This window comes from Arvicanthis niloticus, chromosome 4, assembly GCF_011762505.2.
Source record: "Arvicanthis niloticus isolate mArvNil1 chromosome 4, mArvNil1.pat.X, whole genome shotgun sequence".
Taxonomy (NCBI): Eukaryota; Metazoa; Chordata; class Mammalia; order Rodentia; family Muridae; genus Arvicanthis; species Arvicanthis niloticus.
Window position 1 is genome coordinate 60,991,835 of NC_047661.1, and position 18,879 is coordinate 61,010,713.

Genomic DNA, 18,879 nt, shown 5'->3' on the forward strand with positions numbered 1-18,879 from the left:
ATGTTTAAGTTAACAGCTACTCCACATTGGAGTCAGCTGAGGAAAAAGAATTTCCTTGAAGTGAGTCTGCTGTGACAAACCAATGGCATTCTTTCCTCTCCATCCACCTTTGCTCAGGGAACAGGCAGTGTGTACCTTCCCTAACTTTTAACCACAGGGCTCAAGCCTATGAAACCAATAAATACTCTCTTTCTACATGCTGCTTATGTTTATGGAATGCTAGCCTGTCACCTCGAGGTAACCTGTCACCTTGAGTACATTTTGAAACTTATTTTGCCCTTAGAAGTTACTCTTATAGTTTTTCAAATAACTTGGGAAACCCTGATGTAAGCTTTCCTCCCAGTCTGAGGAAAGACAAAACCAATATCCCAGGTGGCAGCTGATTTAGCCCCCTGCTCACTTCTCACCAGAATGCCCACACTGACTGAAAAAACAGTCTCTTTGTGGGCTCCCCTTCTGTAATTCTCCATCTCAGTTTGTCAGTTTGAATAAGCAAGCTAGTTCATGATATCAAAATATTTGTGTAAATGGAATGGACGATAATTTATTGCTTCTAAAATTATTTCATGGGATTGTGGTAGGCCTTATTTTTGCTGAGGCACTGGGGTTAATCTCAGTGGAAATGAGGCCTACACTCTATGTTATTATAGTAATTTTTGAGGAGAAAAAAATTCTCTAATCTCAGTTTCCCTAATATTTATCTAGATTTAGAACTTCAAAATGTGTCTGCAGTGATTTAACAACAGGTTCCTGACTCTGGTCCTTCTATATGAAGCTTTGTAAACTTCAGATACTGGTTTATCAGTCTTCAGTTCCATAGTATGAGGAATTTCTCACATAATGAAAAGAAACACTCAAAAGTATATGCTAAGATTTCCTGTAACATACAAAGAAAGAAAAGAAAATTAGAAGTGTAAGACAAGAGAGGGAGAAAGGGGAAAGATGACATATAGCATGTGTAGGTTGAAACTGCTTGTACATTGTACAACTTTCTGATGCTGTTAAGTTTCTGGGAACTGGATTATTGAAACCAAGGCAACCAGATGTACTTATCCTTTATCAGGCCACTGTTTCTGAAATTATGATGGTTAAATACAGCAGTTCTGAACTTTCAGCCACGTTTTATGGTGTGAGAGATTGCTATTAGTTTTAATTCAATAATAATTTTATGGATGTATGCAGGCAAAATACCCATACACCTAAAAATAATAAAAATTTTTAAAATTATTGCATGTATGTTTGGGTGCAGAGGGATACTGTGATGCATGTGTGCAGGATGCAGTGATCAAATTATGGCATTCAACACATCTGTCATCTAAAATGTTTATTTTTTCTTTGTGGTGAGACGACTCGTAAATTCCTCTTCTATCTATGTTGAAATATACATTATGTTATAGTTGGCTATGGTCACACTACTGTATAAGAAAATATTTAAAAAAAACTATTGTTTCTATTAAGCTCTCTTTTGCATTCACTGAATAACCCTTCTCCCACCCCCACCCCAGCCTCTTCTCTAAATCTATGGGAAGAGCTTTTAGAATCCACATAGAGGTGACTTTCATTTAGTCTTGCTGTTGCCTGCTCAGCAAGTGAGGATGCAGACTGAAGGGAAGATGAAAGATGCCTGAGGTTGCAGAGCTAATATGAATGGTTTCAACTGTAAGGGTAGTAACACATAGCAACAAAATTACTAGGGCTAAGCCGTTAAGGGCAATTACTGTTCAAGCAAGCAGATGATGGCCTGGGCTGTGTTTCCAGCAACAACGTGACAGCTGAAAACAGGCTATAACTCAAGATCTAGGGGATTCAATTCCTTCCTCTGGCATATGCATATAATTATATAATAATTAAGAATAATGAGAATAATAAATAATGGTGATAAATCTATAATCACTCTACATGTTCATTATTAACTTTTCCAGTATTTGCCATGGTAAACAAAATCCATTCCATTTTTCTCATGATCCCCAGACATAAATAAAAAGAAAACTGGTTAGAGACTATGGATTATCTACTAATGAGCTGTCATGATTTGAATAGTTGCCTTCCTAGTGGGTCAGTATAACATTGATGTGGGTACATGTTTAGAGGATATCACTACATGCTCATCCCTTTAATATAGATTGATGAGTTTTGAGTCTTTTCCAATTGGCACACGGTCAGTTATGCTCCAGTTTGTGCTTCATAAAGATTGTAAGGAGTCACCATTCTACATCAGAGTTGCTATATGCTTATTGCACATTTAGGGAGTATAGGTAAGCCTGAGTGACAGGCAAGAAGCATGAATATGCTTTTGTCATCAGAGAAATACTTATTTGGCCTGTCAAACAAAAGCAGAAGCAAAGGACTATGAAATAAAGGCATCTTGCAAATACTGAATACACTTACAAAGTATGTGAAGTATATGACATCACTAGGATGTGAAAATGTATTCTACCACTTGGATGTTGAGTGTTCTCCATTGATACTTGTGTTAAGGTCTGATAGCCAGGATGACATTGCTGGGAGATAGTAGAACCTCTGAAGAGGCAGGATATCCTAGGAGATCATTTAGACTTATCAGTCTGCTTTCAAAGGGGATTGTGTATCTCCAGTCCATCCTTTGTATTGTATCCTTGGTTTATGATAGAAGACTTTTTGCTGGATGCTGCTCTCCTTCCATGATCTTTTCCTTCAATACACTCAGTTACATGACACATAATCATTCATGGATAGACACTTTCAATGCCGAGAGTCTAAATAACTCTTCTCTTATACAAATGGATTCTCTCAGATATTTTATAATGGTGATCTGACTGATAGTATAGAAGTGTGGACAGATATACAATCTCAAAAGGTTTGCTTATTGCACATTTAGGGAGTATAGGTATGCCTGAGTGGCAGGCAAGAAACATGAATATGCTTCCATCTTCTGTGAAGTACTTATTGGCCTAATCAGCAGGCTGATCGCATTTGACTTTTACCTAGATGAATTCCTTTACCAGGATATGACCTTTAGAGGAGGTGACTCAACATCTTCTTGACACCCTCCAATGACCTGTTATTGAGTTGCTCAACAACAGGCTCCTGGAAAAATATCAATTTGTAGATACCAGAAAGAAGTGCAAGGCATATTAATGAAAGGGTGATCCTAGAGATTCAGACTTAAAAGAAGGTACTTGTGATTGACACCCTGATCTATGTTTTCAGAAGGAAGCATGGTCAGTTAAGGCCTGTTGTAACAGGAGGTGAGCCCTGATTAATGTTGGGATGTGTCTTAGTTAAGGTTTTATTGTTGTGAAGATATATCATAACCACAGCAAGTTTTATAAAGAAAACATTTTAATTGGGTCTGGTTTACAGTTTCAGGGAGTTAGTCTATTATCACCATGGTGGGGAACATGGCAGCATGCGGGCAGACGTTGTGTTAGAGAAAGAACTGAGAGTTCTATATCTTGATCTTAAGGCAGCAGAAACTCTGTGTCATTCTGGGAGCAGCATGAGTATGTAAGAGATCTCAAAGCCTGCTCCCACAAACATAAAGTTTTTCCACCAAGGCCAGGCCTCCTAATAGTACCACTCCCTGTGGGCAAGTATCCAAACACATGAGTCTATGAAGACCATACCCACTCAAACCAGCACAGGGGGTGTGCAAGAGAAGTTGGTTTTGGAGCTCTTATGAAGGTCCACTGGAATCATCTGTAGTAAGCTGACGAGAACCTCAGATTGTGGTATTCTAACACTCCCTGAACTCTGTTATTTCAGATACCAATCTGAAAACCTGAGCTAATTATCATACACACGTGTAGGGGGGAGATAGACAAAATATTTTAAGTAAAAAAAACATTTGAAGTAACATTTGTATGAAGAAGGTTAGAGATTATTCACATCATAATTCTTTCCTTTCTGATTTTCAGAGCAAAGTGTATCAAATATTTAACTTTCATCTCTACAGTTACTTCCCAAAAAGGCAAATTAGTTAGTCAGAGAAAATGATTAACCACTAATACAATATTCATGTCACTTGTGAATATATAATTAACACTTCCTTCTCAGTACTGTACAGACTACCTAGGTGGGATGTATAGGCATAAGTGTTTTCAATTAGAGGTCTGTTCAGTACGGTTTGATAATGTACTGTCTTGGAGATATATAAAGATAAAGATAAAGATAAAAAGATAAAGATAAAGATAAAGATAAAGATAAAGATAAAGAAAGCTAGATCATAATAATCAGGTATAATATATAATCAGATGCATTAACATCTAGTGTTAATTCAGAGTGGGAGGCATGTACACAAAGCTCAGTGTTCACCATGGTGACTGTGAGTGAATGACAAATGGAAGACTACTAACATCAAAATAAATTCCAGAACATTATATCCGATTCATTACTCCAAATAAAGTCCGCTCCCCTCATTTTAAAAGCCATGTGTAGTTACAAATTTAAAAAAAAAATATCAGTTAGCTTGTATTTAATGTGAATATCTACAATCGGAATGAAAACAAGAATGAGATGTTTAAGAGGGGAAAAAAGCTATTTCTACTTAAACAGAGTGTGTAAATTTGTGTTTTTGCCAATTCTGTCTCCTGATATTTGTTTATAAACCCGTTTCCTTACTGTTTTTGCATACGCTCACTCATTCCCTCATTTAGCCAGCAGCCATGTAACCTGCTGTGCATCACCCAAATTTATGCTGCGTATCAGGGATCCAAAGAGTTTCCAGTGCTTCTTTGACCTTAAGAAAGCATGAGTAGCAAAGGAATGTTCATGAAAAAATAAAATTCAAAATGGTGATGGGTGTGGTCTTAACCATGCTGCAAAGATGTCACCGCCTCTGCCTCTGGAATTCCCAGAAGGCTTGCCTGAGGAGCTCCTTCCTATACAACTGAAGAAGTGGAAGTGTGTCAAGTGAAGTGGAAAGCTTTTCCTGCATTAGGGGATTTAATATATAACTTTCAAATATTGATGTGTACTTCAAATATTGGTGTGTAATCCTTTACAGTTACTACTAGGCATTTTCTACAAATATCAAATAAAATGTACTGCTGTGCGGCTTGGAAACTATGAGTAATAAATCTGGTGACATAAAGTGTTTGACCTATGACAGGGCCATTATGGCTGGAATCACTGTACCAAAAGATGTGGTCATATTTACCATCTGGTGAAATGTGCTGTCTCGCCCAGGTTGAGGTTCATAGTGACTGAAGGCTTAAGTAGCCCACAATGACTCAGTTGCCCAAAATCCCTAAAGTAGATGGAGAGCTGTCTGCAAAAATTCATAGGTTTTCTGATTGAAGTCTGAAGGATCAGAGGGAGCAGATGTGTATGCCTTACTTTTGGATAACATGATGACCTTCTGTCCTTTGACCATCCCAGAGGAGCCTTTGCATGCTCACACTGTGATGATAAACAGCTGATCAAACATGAAGCTATGGTCCCAGGAGTACATATTCTCCATTTAAGGCTACATTTCAATTTCCATGCTTTAAGCTCTAGTTTAAATGAAAATATAAACAGTTTAACAATTAAAGTTCCAGTACATAGAATGTTAAAAATAGACATTTATTGTCCCTTATCTTTAACTGTGTTTATGATAATTAGCACAGGTTTTCAGACTGATATCTGAAATAACAGAGTTCAATTTCTATTTGCTTCTAAAATATCAGTGAAGTGTTACTGATGGAAGGCTGTCCTACAGCAAGGGGCTTTAGAATTCATACTTAAAACTAACCACAGACTAACTAACTTACTAATTAATTAAATAACTATATACATGTATATATATATATATATAAATATATTAGAGAGGGAGAGAGAGAGAGAGAGAGAGAGAGAGAGAGAGAGAGAGAGAGAGAGAGAGAGAGAGAGAGAGACCTTTGTTCTGGGTATTTCCAGTGGAAAATTAAGGACCATAGGATAAATGGGGAGATAAAAAATTTATAAATATATAAAGAGAAGTCTTAAGATAATCACAAATTTATTTAAAAACTACCTTGTCTCTTCTACAGAGGAAAAAGATCTGAGAGAAGTCAGCTGGAGCCAAAACAGGGAATGCAGTGATGTATGGGAAATTATTAAACCTGCTAGGGTTCCTTGCAATGTGTGGTCCTATAGAAGGCTATGGCAGTGTCTGCTATAAAAGCACCTTGAAGGGGTAACACAGAGAGGAAATAGCCAAAAAGAAAGCATATTTCAAATTGGCCAAGAAGAAAATAAAGCTATTGCAGATAATCCCTGCCTCGAGATCTTGCCTAGGGCTGAATTGTCCAAGTGGGCACTGAGCCTGGTGTTTCTCGTTTCTCTTTTCACACCATCAAATATGAAGTAATCTCCTTAGCTGGACTTACAGCCATGATCACGTCACCTGATGACCAGACCCGGTCCTTTGAGATAAAGCTTTCTGTTTTGTTTCCTTTCTTTGGAAATGAAAACATTAAAAGACTAACCCCTCCTTATTCAATCATTGCTTTCACTGAAGAACAGAATCCCACACATTTTCTTAATTAAAAAAAAGAAAAATCAAGTAGTAAACCCAGAAAATAAACCAAAGGAAAGCAAAAACAAAATAAAACTTGTTTCTATGCTTTTCATGTGAGTAGAATTAGGGATATTTGTTTATCTGCTTTCTGTGATCCAAGTCTTTTACTGAAAAGGAACGATTCTTGTTCCTTTTGTTTTTTTGTTTTGATTTTTGTTCCTTTTTTATGCTGAGATTTGTGCTCCCAGACAGTGTGATGACTGTGCGCACACCAATTCCCATGTGCTGATTTCAGTCTGCAAACGTTCCTTTTATCTAGTGAAGTTGGACTATGACAGCCAAGTCAATTTTATCATTTTAGATTTTAGAATTTTTTTTGTGCATATGAGTGCCTATATGTACGAATGTGAAATATACACATGCTGTCGCCCACTGAGGCCAGAGAGATTGTAAGAACCCCTGGAATTTGAGTCACAGGCTGCCCTGTGAACCTTGTGTTGTTTATCTTGGGAATCTAGGTCCTCTAAAACACAGCAAGTGCTTGTATCTGCACAATGCTAGTTTCATTTCTTAAATGTAGCATCTCAACTTGACTTTATTAATGCCCAATAGAGTTGTTCCCGCATGTGTAATGGTGTCATATATAAGCTGTTCTTTAGTTGGGGTTGATTTAGTGATTTAGTAGTGACTCACAGAATCTATGTTTAAGGAACATCTGTATACCACAAACTACCCCATGTTAATGAGATGCTTCTGTAAAACTCATCCTGAGTCACTGTGTCAGAGTGTAAGAATAAGCTCTTCAGAGAAGAGGGCTCTGAGACTGCAACTCGTCTTATTAGTAACATGTTCTGTTCTCTTTCTTGGGACCCATCTTGAATTGATATTTATAACTACTGTCCAAACCTTGGCTTCTTGTCAATAACAATACAGTGATACAACTTGAACTTCTACTGAAAGTAGAAGCAACTGGTAATTGTGTATTTTGGAATCTGTTCAACCTTAGACACAAGATATTCAGCCTTTGAAAGAATGCTTTTTACACATTGTTCTACAGCCCCACGGTATGCCTAGCATTGATAATCAAGGAAACAAGAGAAAGTACTCAGACATTTTTTTAAGTGATCAATAAATCTGACTAATAGGGGTGGGGTGGGGAAATGGGATAACATCTGAAATTTAAATAAATAAAATATCAAATAAAAATATGACTCTTACTACAAAAGAAGCAACTGTTAAAAGTAAATAGCTAAATGTTACTCTTATTCTAGGCACACTAAATTCAAGACAACTATTTCCACAGAGGAAGTAACTAGAGGAGTTTGGCTCCTCCTCTCTTGTCATTTAGGGCCGTGACTTACACTCACCCTGCAGCACCCTGGTTAGTAACTTATTCCTTTACCATAGTTGAAACTTTCCCTTGTGGTCAACAACTGTCATTTCCATAGCCCCTCCCTTTGCCCAGCCTCTGGTTGTCATCTTTTTAATCTGTTTCTATAAGGTAGACAAATTTTTAAGATATCACATATAAGAGAGGCTAAACAATATTTTTCTGCATGCCTGCCTTATTTCATTTATCATAATGTCCTTACATATTGTAGTGAGTGACAGGACTTTACGCATTCTTCCTTTTTATAGGTGTCACACATCTCACTCAGTGTAGCACATAACACTGGATGTTTTATTTACTTATCTGTAGATTATAACTAAATTTCTTCCACGCTTTTGCTATTTAGAATAATACTGAAGTGACTTAATACACTGCCTTGTGTTCCTGTGCATGTATCGCCAAAGTGGGATATACATGACTTGATTCTATATTCATCTTTTTGAGAAACATCCATATTACCTCTTGAATTAACTGTACTAGTGTGCCCACTAGCAGTTTTGAATAAATTGTCATATTGTATTCACAACTATATCCAGGGCCTTTCAAAATAAATTCAATATTTTCATTAAAAGCAGAATATCTGCTGTGCTTATAAGTACATATGAGGCTTGGGGGCCTGTTCTTCCATAGGGCTGAAGTCTTTTGTTAAAGGTTATATGTCAGATTAATGGCAATTATTGTCTTTAAGAACTAGTGATTACTGGATGAGAAGATGGTGAATGTGTAAAATGATTCCATCACAACCGTGAGGATTTAAGTCCCAGAATTCAAGTAAGAAATCAGGTGCTGCAGTACATATTATATCCACAGTGCTGGGAGGCACTGAGCAGGATCCCTGAAATTTACTCATCAGCCTCTCCAGTCTAGAAGGCAAACTCCCACACACCTACACCTGCGTATGCTTGCCACACTCATGTACACCTATCCCCCTCCCCAAAGCTAAAGCAAATATTTGTTAAGCAGTTTGTTGTTACATATTGTGGTAATACCATGTACGGGTACTTTTTCTCATTTAATCTTAACAAAATCTTTTCAGAGCGAATCACTATCTTTGTTTTGTAAAAGAGTCTCTGAAGTGTTTAAAAGAGAGTCACTTATGGATAATGTCATTTAGGGTGGAGTGACTCTTTATGCGTCCTGTTTACCCAGAGACAGTGTGGTTCTTTAACTGTGAACTCTTAATCTAATGCCAGGTTTCTGCCTCTGCCTTTTGGAGTCTTACCTGTATGACTTTGATTTATTTCATAACTTATTGTGTCCCGGCCATGGGAGTAGTCAGAGTAGCCAGATGAGTTTTGTCTGGTGATGGAGATGATACTTGAGGAACACTGATTTCTTGTATGTGTCTAATCATATTTGCTTTGTTACAGTAATTAACTATTTTACACGAAATTCTAGAAACCTTATCAAGGTTTGGATAAAAAATAAACAAGTTCTTGACTTCTTGTCATTGAGTTATACATTTTCAGACAGTAAGTGTTCATTCATTAAAAAATGTTAATTCATAATTAGCTAAATGTATGTTTTTGTATTTGGACACTGCAGTGACCTACATCAAGACATGTTGCTCTTTGTCTACTAATCCTGTATTCAGCCATTTTACTAAATTATCATCTATGTCCCAATCCTTTTTAAAAGCCCAAAGTTTCAAATAAATTTTGATTTCTGTCTTTCTTATCCCACACCAGTTCTTGCTAGATCTACCTCAACATAAGTGATGTACACCAGTTACCTCCGTATGCTGTGTCTATCTTTATGCTACCCAGCCTAAGCTCTGGGAATGGGCCCCACTATCAGCCCCCATCCCTTTCCCTTGAATCCATGGATAAAAGACACACAAATAGTTGTTCCTTTTCAACCTGCCTTTGGACACAATTGCTGGGCACTATAACCTCCAGCCTGGAAATGTCATCCTTAACAACGTTCTTGTCTCTGCACCTCACACCACTCCTAAACTTTAGTTGCTAAGATATATCTTGTCCCTGGTAAACATCCCTGACCACCCACTTGTAGAGGCAGCCATAGGCCCCTGCTCCTCTCTCCTCTCTCCAAAGCATGGTGGACTCTCTTCTCCCTGTGTCTGTCTTTTTTCTTCCCACCTATCCCTTTTGCATAGAAATTGGCCCATGACTTCTTTACAGACAGATCAAGAACTAAATGGGGAACAGGACCTTAGCATCAAAACCACCCCTACATCCATAGTATAGCTCAATTATGTTGCTCCAGTTCTGAGCTCTTTGGCCTCTGTACTAACTGCTGAATTCTGTTCTCAAAATGTATGAACTGGGAGCATATAAGGCACTGCTTGAATAATGCTTGATTTCAATGGTGAGACTCGACTCAGTGCGCAGAACTGATGTGAAAACAACAGGTATGACTTGTCCTTTTAATTGCCAGGAAGGAAATGGCAGGGGTATCTACAGGCTTGCTGGACAGGCAGTCTAGCAGAAACAGCAAACACCGGTAGAGGACCTTGACTCAAAAACTAAAACGAAGAAACTGTTGAGAAAGGAAGGCATCATGATATCAACTTCTAAATTCCTCAGTGAAGTTCCAGGACAATGAGAAACCTTGTTTCAAAGGAAATATGTAGTATCCTTGAGGAGAACACCCCAAGTTAACCCTTGGCCTCACACATGTACATACACACAAAAACACCCACATTCAAGCCTATCAACAAGCAAAGATACGTATTGTCTCTGTTCTTATTACATTTTTCTTTCTTCTATTTCCAATTTATCTATAGCTCCTTCTCCAAAATTTCAAAACTGTAATGAGAGCTCCTCACTCTGTTGTACTGTGATAATCAACTTAGCTTCATTTCAGACAACGCATGAGATTGCTTTCTGTTAATAAACTGTTAATCCAAAATTTGAAAGTCTTCTGCTTTCATTTTTTAGTAACCAATTAATTAAGCCATATTGGTGATTAATTTACTACTATGATCATACTGGTGTTATTCCTTTTAATATTTTAAAAAGAACTTTTTATTCCTCTTTACTCATGGACAAAGCTAATACTTGACTGATTACACTAATCATATAATCTACTGATAGCTGATAGGTAGCAATTTTTTTTTGCAATTGCCTATTGGAATGAAACAAGTCATATTTCTGAATGCTAACTACTGCCATTTCAGGGAACTCATTACAAGGATTAGGGAAGATTATCATATTAATTAGGAAGATTATCATTTTCAATGTTTTGTAGTTATTTATAAAAAATTGGAATTACACATTTGTTCGTAGCTTCATAAAATCTCATAAAACCACCTTTTATTTCGTTCTTTATGCTGATAAATATTAATCAACTTTTCAATTTAAGAATTTTTATTTACTTTAACTATGCTAATACCAATTTGATGATTCATATTTTAGCCATTATTTTATATATTTTTGCAGATATATTTAGTGTAAAATATAATTAATTGTAATATTTAAGTAATTTTAAACTGAAATTATATCTTCTGCAAGGTTTGTGTCTATGTCTATTGTTGTCTCCATCTCCTTATTCATTCTTTCCTTTCTTTCTTTCATTATTCTGTCAGTTTTTTAAAATTATGAATATGTTGCTTGTTTATACCTCTTAACAAATTTTATTTCTAGTAATTATTGCTTTTTGTCCTTGTCCTTAATTATTTTTAGTTTTATAAGTTGAATTGGTGGCCTCTACATTTGCCTATACATTTTTATTTAGTGATAAGAATTACTTTAAAATCTTTGTCTTGTACCATGGCAATTTGAGCCACTTCTCACAGGGTGAGCTTTCCTTGTCTCATGAGAATCTGCCCATCACTTGTTGTTAGTCATGGGAAGCATAATTGTGTGCTTGGCTCCTATAGTGTACATTGTTTTAAAATTCTTTACAAAAAGTTGCTGATAATAAATATTGCCAAGTTAGTTACAATAAATATCTAGACTAGGAAGCTACATGTTCAGTTTCATTTGTTACAGTCTGTGTTTTCCAGCCCTTAAAACACAGCTTTATATTCAGTTTTTGACTGGAAACTGGCATTTCCTCTGTAGTTAGGCAAGAAAATAAAATAAATTTAATTATAGACCTGTATTTTAAGTATAGTGAGTGGTAGGTCTTAGCTTCTAAGACTATGGAGTCTGAAATTTGGCTTTCAAAACTAAAGCTATAGCTTTACAATTAATTTTTATGTAAACTTAGAAAAGTGACTTAGCTTCTCTATATTTAGTGACCCATATTGGGCACACTTTCATTTGCTGAGAGAGTCAATTTAGAAAATATTCAGAAGCACCTAAAAACATGCCTAACATATTGTAATCTCCTAATAAATATGATAATTACTTCAAAGTATTTTCAGTATTAATTAGTGTCTAGAAGAACATCTGGTGTTTGAATAGGGGTCTGAAGAATCTGTTTGTGTGGGGGTAGCAAAGACATAAGCTTATAAGCTCTGTACAGTAATTGTCATCTTATCATTTTTATTACCTATCCCAACCTGCTCTAGATCCAGTTGACACTTGCAGAGCCAGGCTTTCTATAATCCACATGCACTTGGCATCTTTTCTCATCACTGTCAGGCTGATAATTCATGGGGCAGGCAGGTTTAATTGACAGGGTTTTTATTCAGTATGAACTAGAGACGGCCTGTTCTGCAGGGTTGGTTTATTTTTGTTGAAAGAAGCTGGGTGTCTGACCATTGTGTTTACCAGTGAATTTATTTCTCTGGTATACTCCTTACATTCTTAGGAGTAAGAAAACAGCCCCCGTATCCGCACACTTTCTACATTCCCACAGGAGAGCAAACATTTCGTCTACAACATTATACTTGTTTATTAAACATAAAAGAACATAAATCCTCCCCGGGTCTCAGGAGTATGGTAGAGAAGGGGAGTGACCATCACCAGCCACTTTGTGTGCTGCATCATGTTGCTCTGAGAATGTGATGTTTGATTGGCTCATGATTAGTAAATCCTTTAAATAGCAGTGTGGGCAATTGTTCACCTTGAAAATGAATACCTGGGGGTGTATTTTAAGGATTACTGTGCCTCCAGTATGGTCACCTGAACATGTACAGATGGCATGCTTTCCAATCTGTTCCCATTCCTTTTTACTGTGATCTGGAGTTATGGTTTTCTGATTTGTTTCTCTCTTCCTTTTCTTCATGACATTTTGAAATATGTTAGTAAATATCAATCAAATGGCTTTTCCTGTGTATCCCCTCTTCTGTTGAAGGCGTCAGGGAAAACAAAGTGAGAAACATAATATGTAAATAACTAGAGAAAATAACTGGGTAAAAATGCGTTATACTTTCCCCAAACCTACTGAATATACTTTATAGTTTAAAAGCAAATATTAAACCACATGTGAACAGTATTTTTGTTTATTTGTTGGTTGTCCTTTGTAATATAATAAGATTTGGACAGTGAGATAGGCATATACATTTCAGGTGCAACCCTTCCCCTCCCCAGCACACACACACTGCCTATTCTATTTTATTGTATTTTAAACTTTCTTTTAAATTTTTTTTGTGGTGCTGGGAGATTGAACCCAGGACCTAGTGCATGGTAGACAAGTGCTTTGACACTAAGCAACATCTTCATCCATGTTTACCTTGACCTTCAGTGAAAGTTTTTATACAAAAGTATTTTGATAGTGTCTTTTCCTTAAGAGGAAAATGTAAGCCTTAATAAATAATTGTTCTATTGATATTGTTAAGTTTTCTAGATGCCTCACTGATTATTAGATAGGCCTGTGAAAGTTAGAATAATTGGATAAATATCCTAATTATATTAGTGTATAATAATAGGCATGGGAATCAAAAACTTGACGCGCCTCATTTACTATGAAACAACTAGTAGTTTATATCAAATTTTCTGTTTCATAGACAAAGTATACATTTTAGATACTTTTTTTCCCATAAAGAGGAAAACTCCATAATTCCTTCCAAAAAATTGGTGAACAGAATATCAGATGTGTCTAAACAGGACATGGTGCACTGCCAGTATCTGGCCATAAATCTAGAACTTGTTTTAAATCTGACGACAAATTCATTAGAGAAACCTTCACGAAATCACAATGGACTAGGCACCCTTCTCTCATTTGCATACTAGTGAGTTCTGCATCAATATGTAAATTAGACAAGGCCCAAATTAAGACTTTTTACTGTTTGATTTTACTGTGCTGGGCATCAGTCTCACACGCACTGTATCTATGTTAGATAAGTGCTCAACCCAAGACATAGTTGGGTCTTTATAAGGTCTTAACATTTATAGCCCCAGTGTTTTTTTGTGCTTTAGGAAACCTTTTAAAAAGCATTGTAAAGGAAACTGGCAATCTAGTAAGCCTATATGGTGTTTATTTTTTAACTTAAATGAATATTAGCTATAATGAAAGTAGCTACAAGAATTGTTATATTTTTCCTTATAATGTATTCTAAACTTATTAATAATCATTTTGAAAATGGTCACAAGAAACTATTGAACACAAAGCATGCTTTCCAGTTTACTTGTTGAAAATGGCTTTGTGATTGTCAAATCCAGTAAGTGCACTTGACTAATTTTGAACTTGTTTGAGGTTTTGTGCTGTTGGCTGCTTCTGCTTCTATCTGCTTCGGGTGAGGATTCTTTTTTTCTCACTCTCCTCAGCTTTTGTGCTCAAGATTGTGCCCAGATATTCTGTTTCCTTGCAGGTTGCTGTTTTAAGAACCCTTTCTTTAGGCTCACACCTGAAATGGTTCTTCAGATTTCTCAGATAGGGGATGACAGTGTATCTGGTACTCGTTTATTGACTATGCTGCATATAGTACAGGGATGGCAAACCCAGAAGCAAAACTATGTTTATTAGTACAAAAAAGTGAGCTCTTCATATGTAAAATATATGAAGAGCAGCAGATGCATAGTTCTAAGACTCTTAAAACAGCACGTCTCATCTACAGCTATTTCCATCCAACTCGAATGCCAGTCACTGTGAGGTTCAAGTGCACATTCACTCCATGTGTGCCCATCAAGCCTTTACTGTGTGCCTGGCCTACAGGTGTGAGGGGAAAGACTAGGAACTCACATGTATAAAAACATCAGCCTTTTAATATGTTGAATTAAATATTTTAAGGAAGAACAGGGCCTATTAAAGCTGTACCACCTCTGTTTATGATCTCGTATGACAAGTAAAATGTCAACAGTCCAGTCTGAAGTACCAAACTCTTAGTCCCTACACTGATTTTTTTCCAGGTTGGTCTGTGTCATTTTCTTTGTTTGCCATCCTATATTCACGGTTGACCATACCTGGCCCCTTCCTTCTTGTGTTACCTATCTATTATGCTTCTCACTAGAATGCATCTCCATTTCCCTCCCTTTTCAGTCCAGGTCAGGCAATCAGCACAAATTCACAGCCCAGATATTAAGTCCTTTGTAAAGGGATCCTAATCTAGTCTTGTAAAATTGCCCTTGCTCTTCCGGCATTCCGTGGTGCACTTTCATTAGAGATTTTACCATCTGATTTATGAATCCTGAGTCCAAGGAAATGATCATTTCTCCTTGTATCCTGACACACTTATACATCTCTGCAAGGAATGGTAGAAAACCAGTTGGACAGGTTTACTTCCCTGAACAGAACACAGCTCCCCAAGTAGGAACTTTGTTTTCTGTGCAGTTTTGTTATGAAATGGTAAAAACAACTCTTTAAACGGTGATATATACAATTTTACTTAGGTTTACTCTACTTCACTGTGTCTATGCTTGCCACCCCAATATGGACCCCAACTTCCATCTTTCTAAACTCTTGTAATAAGTAAGGGCTGCCTTGAGCCTATATGGCTTAAAGGTCTGGATTTGTCATTGGATATTGGCATAACAATTGTCTTCTTTTGTTATTGACCATTTTCTTTTTTATGCTTTTAAATTCTCCAGACTATCTTAAAATATAGGTTTATGGAGGTGGGCATGATCTGGAGCAAGCTTCAATAACTGACAACTCTGGGCCAGGAATTCTTCGACACTGAGTGTATATTGTCATTTTAAAGGATCTTAGTTTCTTAGTTTCTATGAGAAAAACGAGGCTGAAGCATGTTGTTACATTCCTTAGAAGATTAATAACTATACTTGGTCTAAATATTCTCTTTTTATTAACAATTTTGTCTTTATGTATAATTCTATATAAAATGTGGGTTTTGATTTTTTCTCTAGTGTATTTATATTCCATTATATTTTAAAATCTATCAATAATTTTTCAAGCATGTCAGATTTCTCTCTTATTAAAATTTTTATGACTTCCTTTTGATTATTTTGACATTCAATCCAGAGAAACTATCATTTACTTAAAAGTGCAATTGATAAAGAAAAATTTTAAAAAATGATATGTGTGTTAGGTGAAGCTGGGGAAGTATTCCCAGTAGCAGGGCAGTTACTCAGCATGAGTTAGACACAATGTCCACCCTGGGAAGAAAAAGAGAGCTGGAATAATAGCAAAGTGTTTTATGAGGATCTAATGTATGCTAATACCCCATGTTATCAACTACCCCCAACATCAAAATTGATAGTTGATAGAGTGCTTCTACTTGATAAGTATTAGCAGTTTTCTCAGTGTTCTTTTTGGTACTAGGCTTTTCTAAATTAGTAATAGTTGGTAAAGCCTGCCAAATCATCTTTTCTTAACTAGGAAATTTGGACAATAATGGCAGGAACTAAGATATGAACATGAGTAATTCATGGATTAAAAGTCATATAATTTTGCTGTATGCAAAATATTTGTTTGAAATATAGGCTCAATCTCAATTTTGTTACTTGCAAATCTGAAGGCTTTAAAAAAAAAGTCTCATATTTTTCCAAATAGTTCTTCATTTCTAACTCTCGTTAACGTTTGCATCTCAAGGTTTCTCCTTTTATGCATAATTGGGGGCAACTCCCATAGATGTATTGCACACATAAAGTTTCCGTTGCCTAGATAAGCAATGACGTCAGTCTCTGCCCCCTTTGCCTCCTCACAGGTATGATTTTGTAGAAGTTGAGGAGCCCAGTGATGGAAGTGTTTTAGGACGCTGGTGTGGTTCTGGGACTGTGCCAGGAAAGCAGACTTCTAAAGGAAATCATATCAGGATAAGATTTGTATCTGATGAGTATTTTCCATCTGAACCCGGATTCTGCATCCACTACAGTATTATCATGCCAGTAAGTACAACTTTGAGATTCTCCTTACTTCACTGAGTCAGTTTTTTTTTCTTTTTAATCTGATTTCCACTTTTAAATATGAGAATCAAAACACTAAACATCAGATCCTGTTCTCTAGTTTGGATTTTTTTTTTTTTACCACAAAAGTTGTATTATAACTTTCACAGCCAGTTTAAGCATTCTCTATAGATTATTAGAAATACCAAGTGCCTTATCAATGTAGTAAAATGAAATATGTAATTTTGTAGTCATTTTAAGAATATGAAAACTGGGAGCTGGCTCAAGGTAAAATACTTACCTTGAACAAACAAGCATCTGCTTTAACCCCAGAACAGAATTGAAAAACCCAAGTATGAGGACTTATATTTCAGCTCTGGGAAAGCAGAGAAAGACATATATGCTTGGGGATTTCTGGACAGCCAGTGTAGCCTAGGTGGAGAGCTCCTGACTCAAAAATCTCAAGTGGACAAGTCCTGAGGCATACATAAAGTATATTTCTGCTCTCCGGCTTCTCATATTCTCACTCACACACATACATCTCAAAAACTAGGGAGACAGTGTGGTGCTCAGGCCTGCCTTGTTGACCAATAGCTCAGTATTAATGGGAAATGACATATGGTTTTTTTTTGTCATGAGAAGAATAAAAAAATATGTGTCATTTCTCACTCTTTTATGATTTAAGGATGACTGTAGAAGCTTAATACTGTAATTCTTTTAAACTTATTCTAATGAGAGTCAAATTAAATAATGAAATACAATTGTAGCTTCCTAGTATTCTCTATGACTTTTGGCCATATAATATATTTATGTATTTTACTAGTAATACTCTCAATTTAAAGATGTAATTTTTGAAAGTTATTTAATGCTGTGCTATTTAGTGTCAATTCTATGTGTAGATTTAGGGATGTGTATAGTGAAGAACTGTAAAGCCAGCACTATTTGCAAGCAAAATATTTTACCTAAATCATGTTTATATTACTTTTAAAACCAATGTTTTATGTGCTATTTTAAACAATTTACACTTAATATAACAAAGCATCATTTCTTTATCCTCCAAAATGTTTATACCGGTTATTTGTATAAGCGTAACAATATCTAACTTTGCTTATTATATTTATATTGCATAGTTATACAAAAAATTATAAGCCTTGATTGCCCATTATGTACAATTTACATCACTGATTAGATAGAGAAATTTTAGGTATTGTTTGATAAGACAGCTAAAATGTAACAGTAGAATGCAAGAATGACTTGAAAGATAGGATGCTTGTTCACTTGATAGAATCCTTTAGCATGTGACTGATGCTAAAGCAGACATCCTGCGATGTTACAGATTCATACTGTGAATCTTTATTAACCTTCTTTAGAGATTATCAAAGATATTCATATGCTATTCCATTATTAAAGTTGGTCCCATCTTATATTTCATAGTATTTCCTTTGTTACATTTCCAAAAGTTTTCTAATTAATAATATTTTTAAACGTTAAATTTGTGACAATTTAACAGTTTGACACAACTCAGGATCAGAGTCTTTGTAACATCTTCATCTGCTCACATACTTATACCTCTTATTGCCCAGTTCAGGTCAGTTTTAGTGGTCACAGTAAGGCATCACAGTTGAGAAATGCTATAGGAAATGAAGACTGAATTCAAGGGCTGTATGCATAGCTCATCAGACTCAATGTCATTTATGTATGTTTTTACATCAAATATAATTTTCAAATGTGTCACAAACTTAACCTAGTCCCTATGTTGCAATGTGGGCAAGTCACTTGTGAAGTCCATGTAATGAGTAAATGTGAGATCTCTGATCTCTTATAATCTCAAGAGTGGTGGAACTTTCAGCAGGCTGGTATGGCCTATACCACAACACTCAACAGATGATACTTACACA

The 18,879-nt window shown here is 36.0% G+C and overlaps 1 protein-coding gene across 2 annotated transcripts in view; it reads left to right on the top strand.

The window, feature by feature from the left end:
• Pdgfc (platelet derived growth factor C) overlaps nt 1-18,879 on the top strand; it is a 162,334-nt gene that overhangs the window by 105,531 nt on the left and 37,924 nt on the right. For both annotated transcript variants that reach the window (XM_034501241.2, XM_034501242.2), the window contains one exon: nt 16,804-16,984. In XM_034501241.2, coding sequence (XP_034357132.1) covers nt 16,804-16,984 — 181 coding nt within the window. The remainder of the gene's footprint in view (nt 1-16,803; nt 16,985-18,879) is intronic.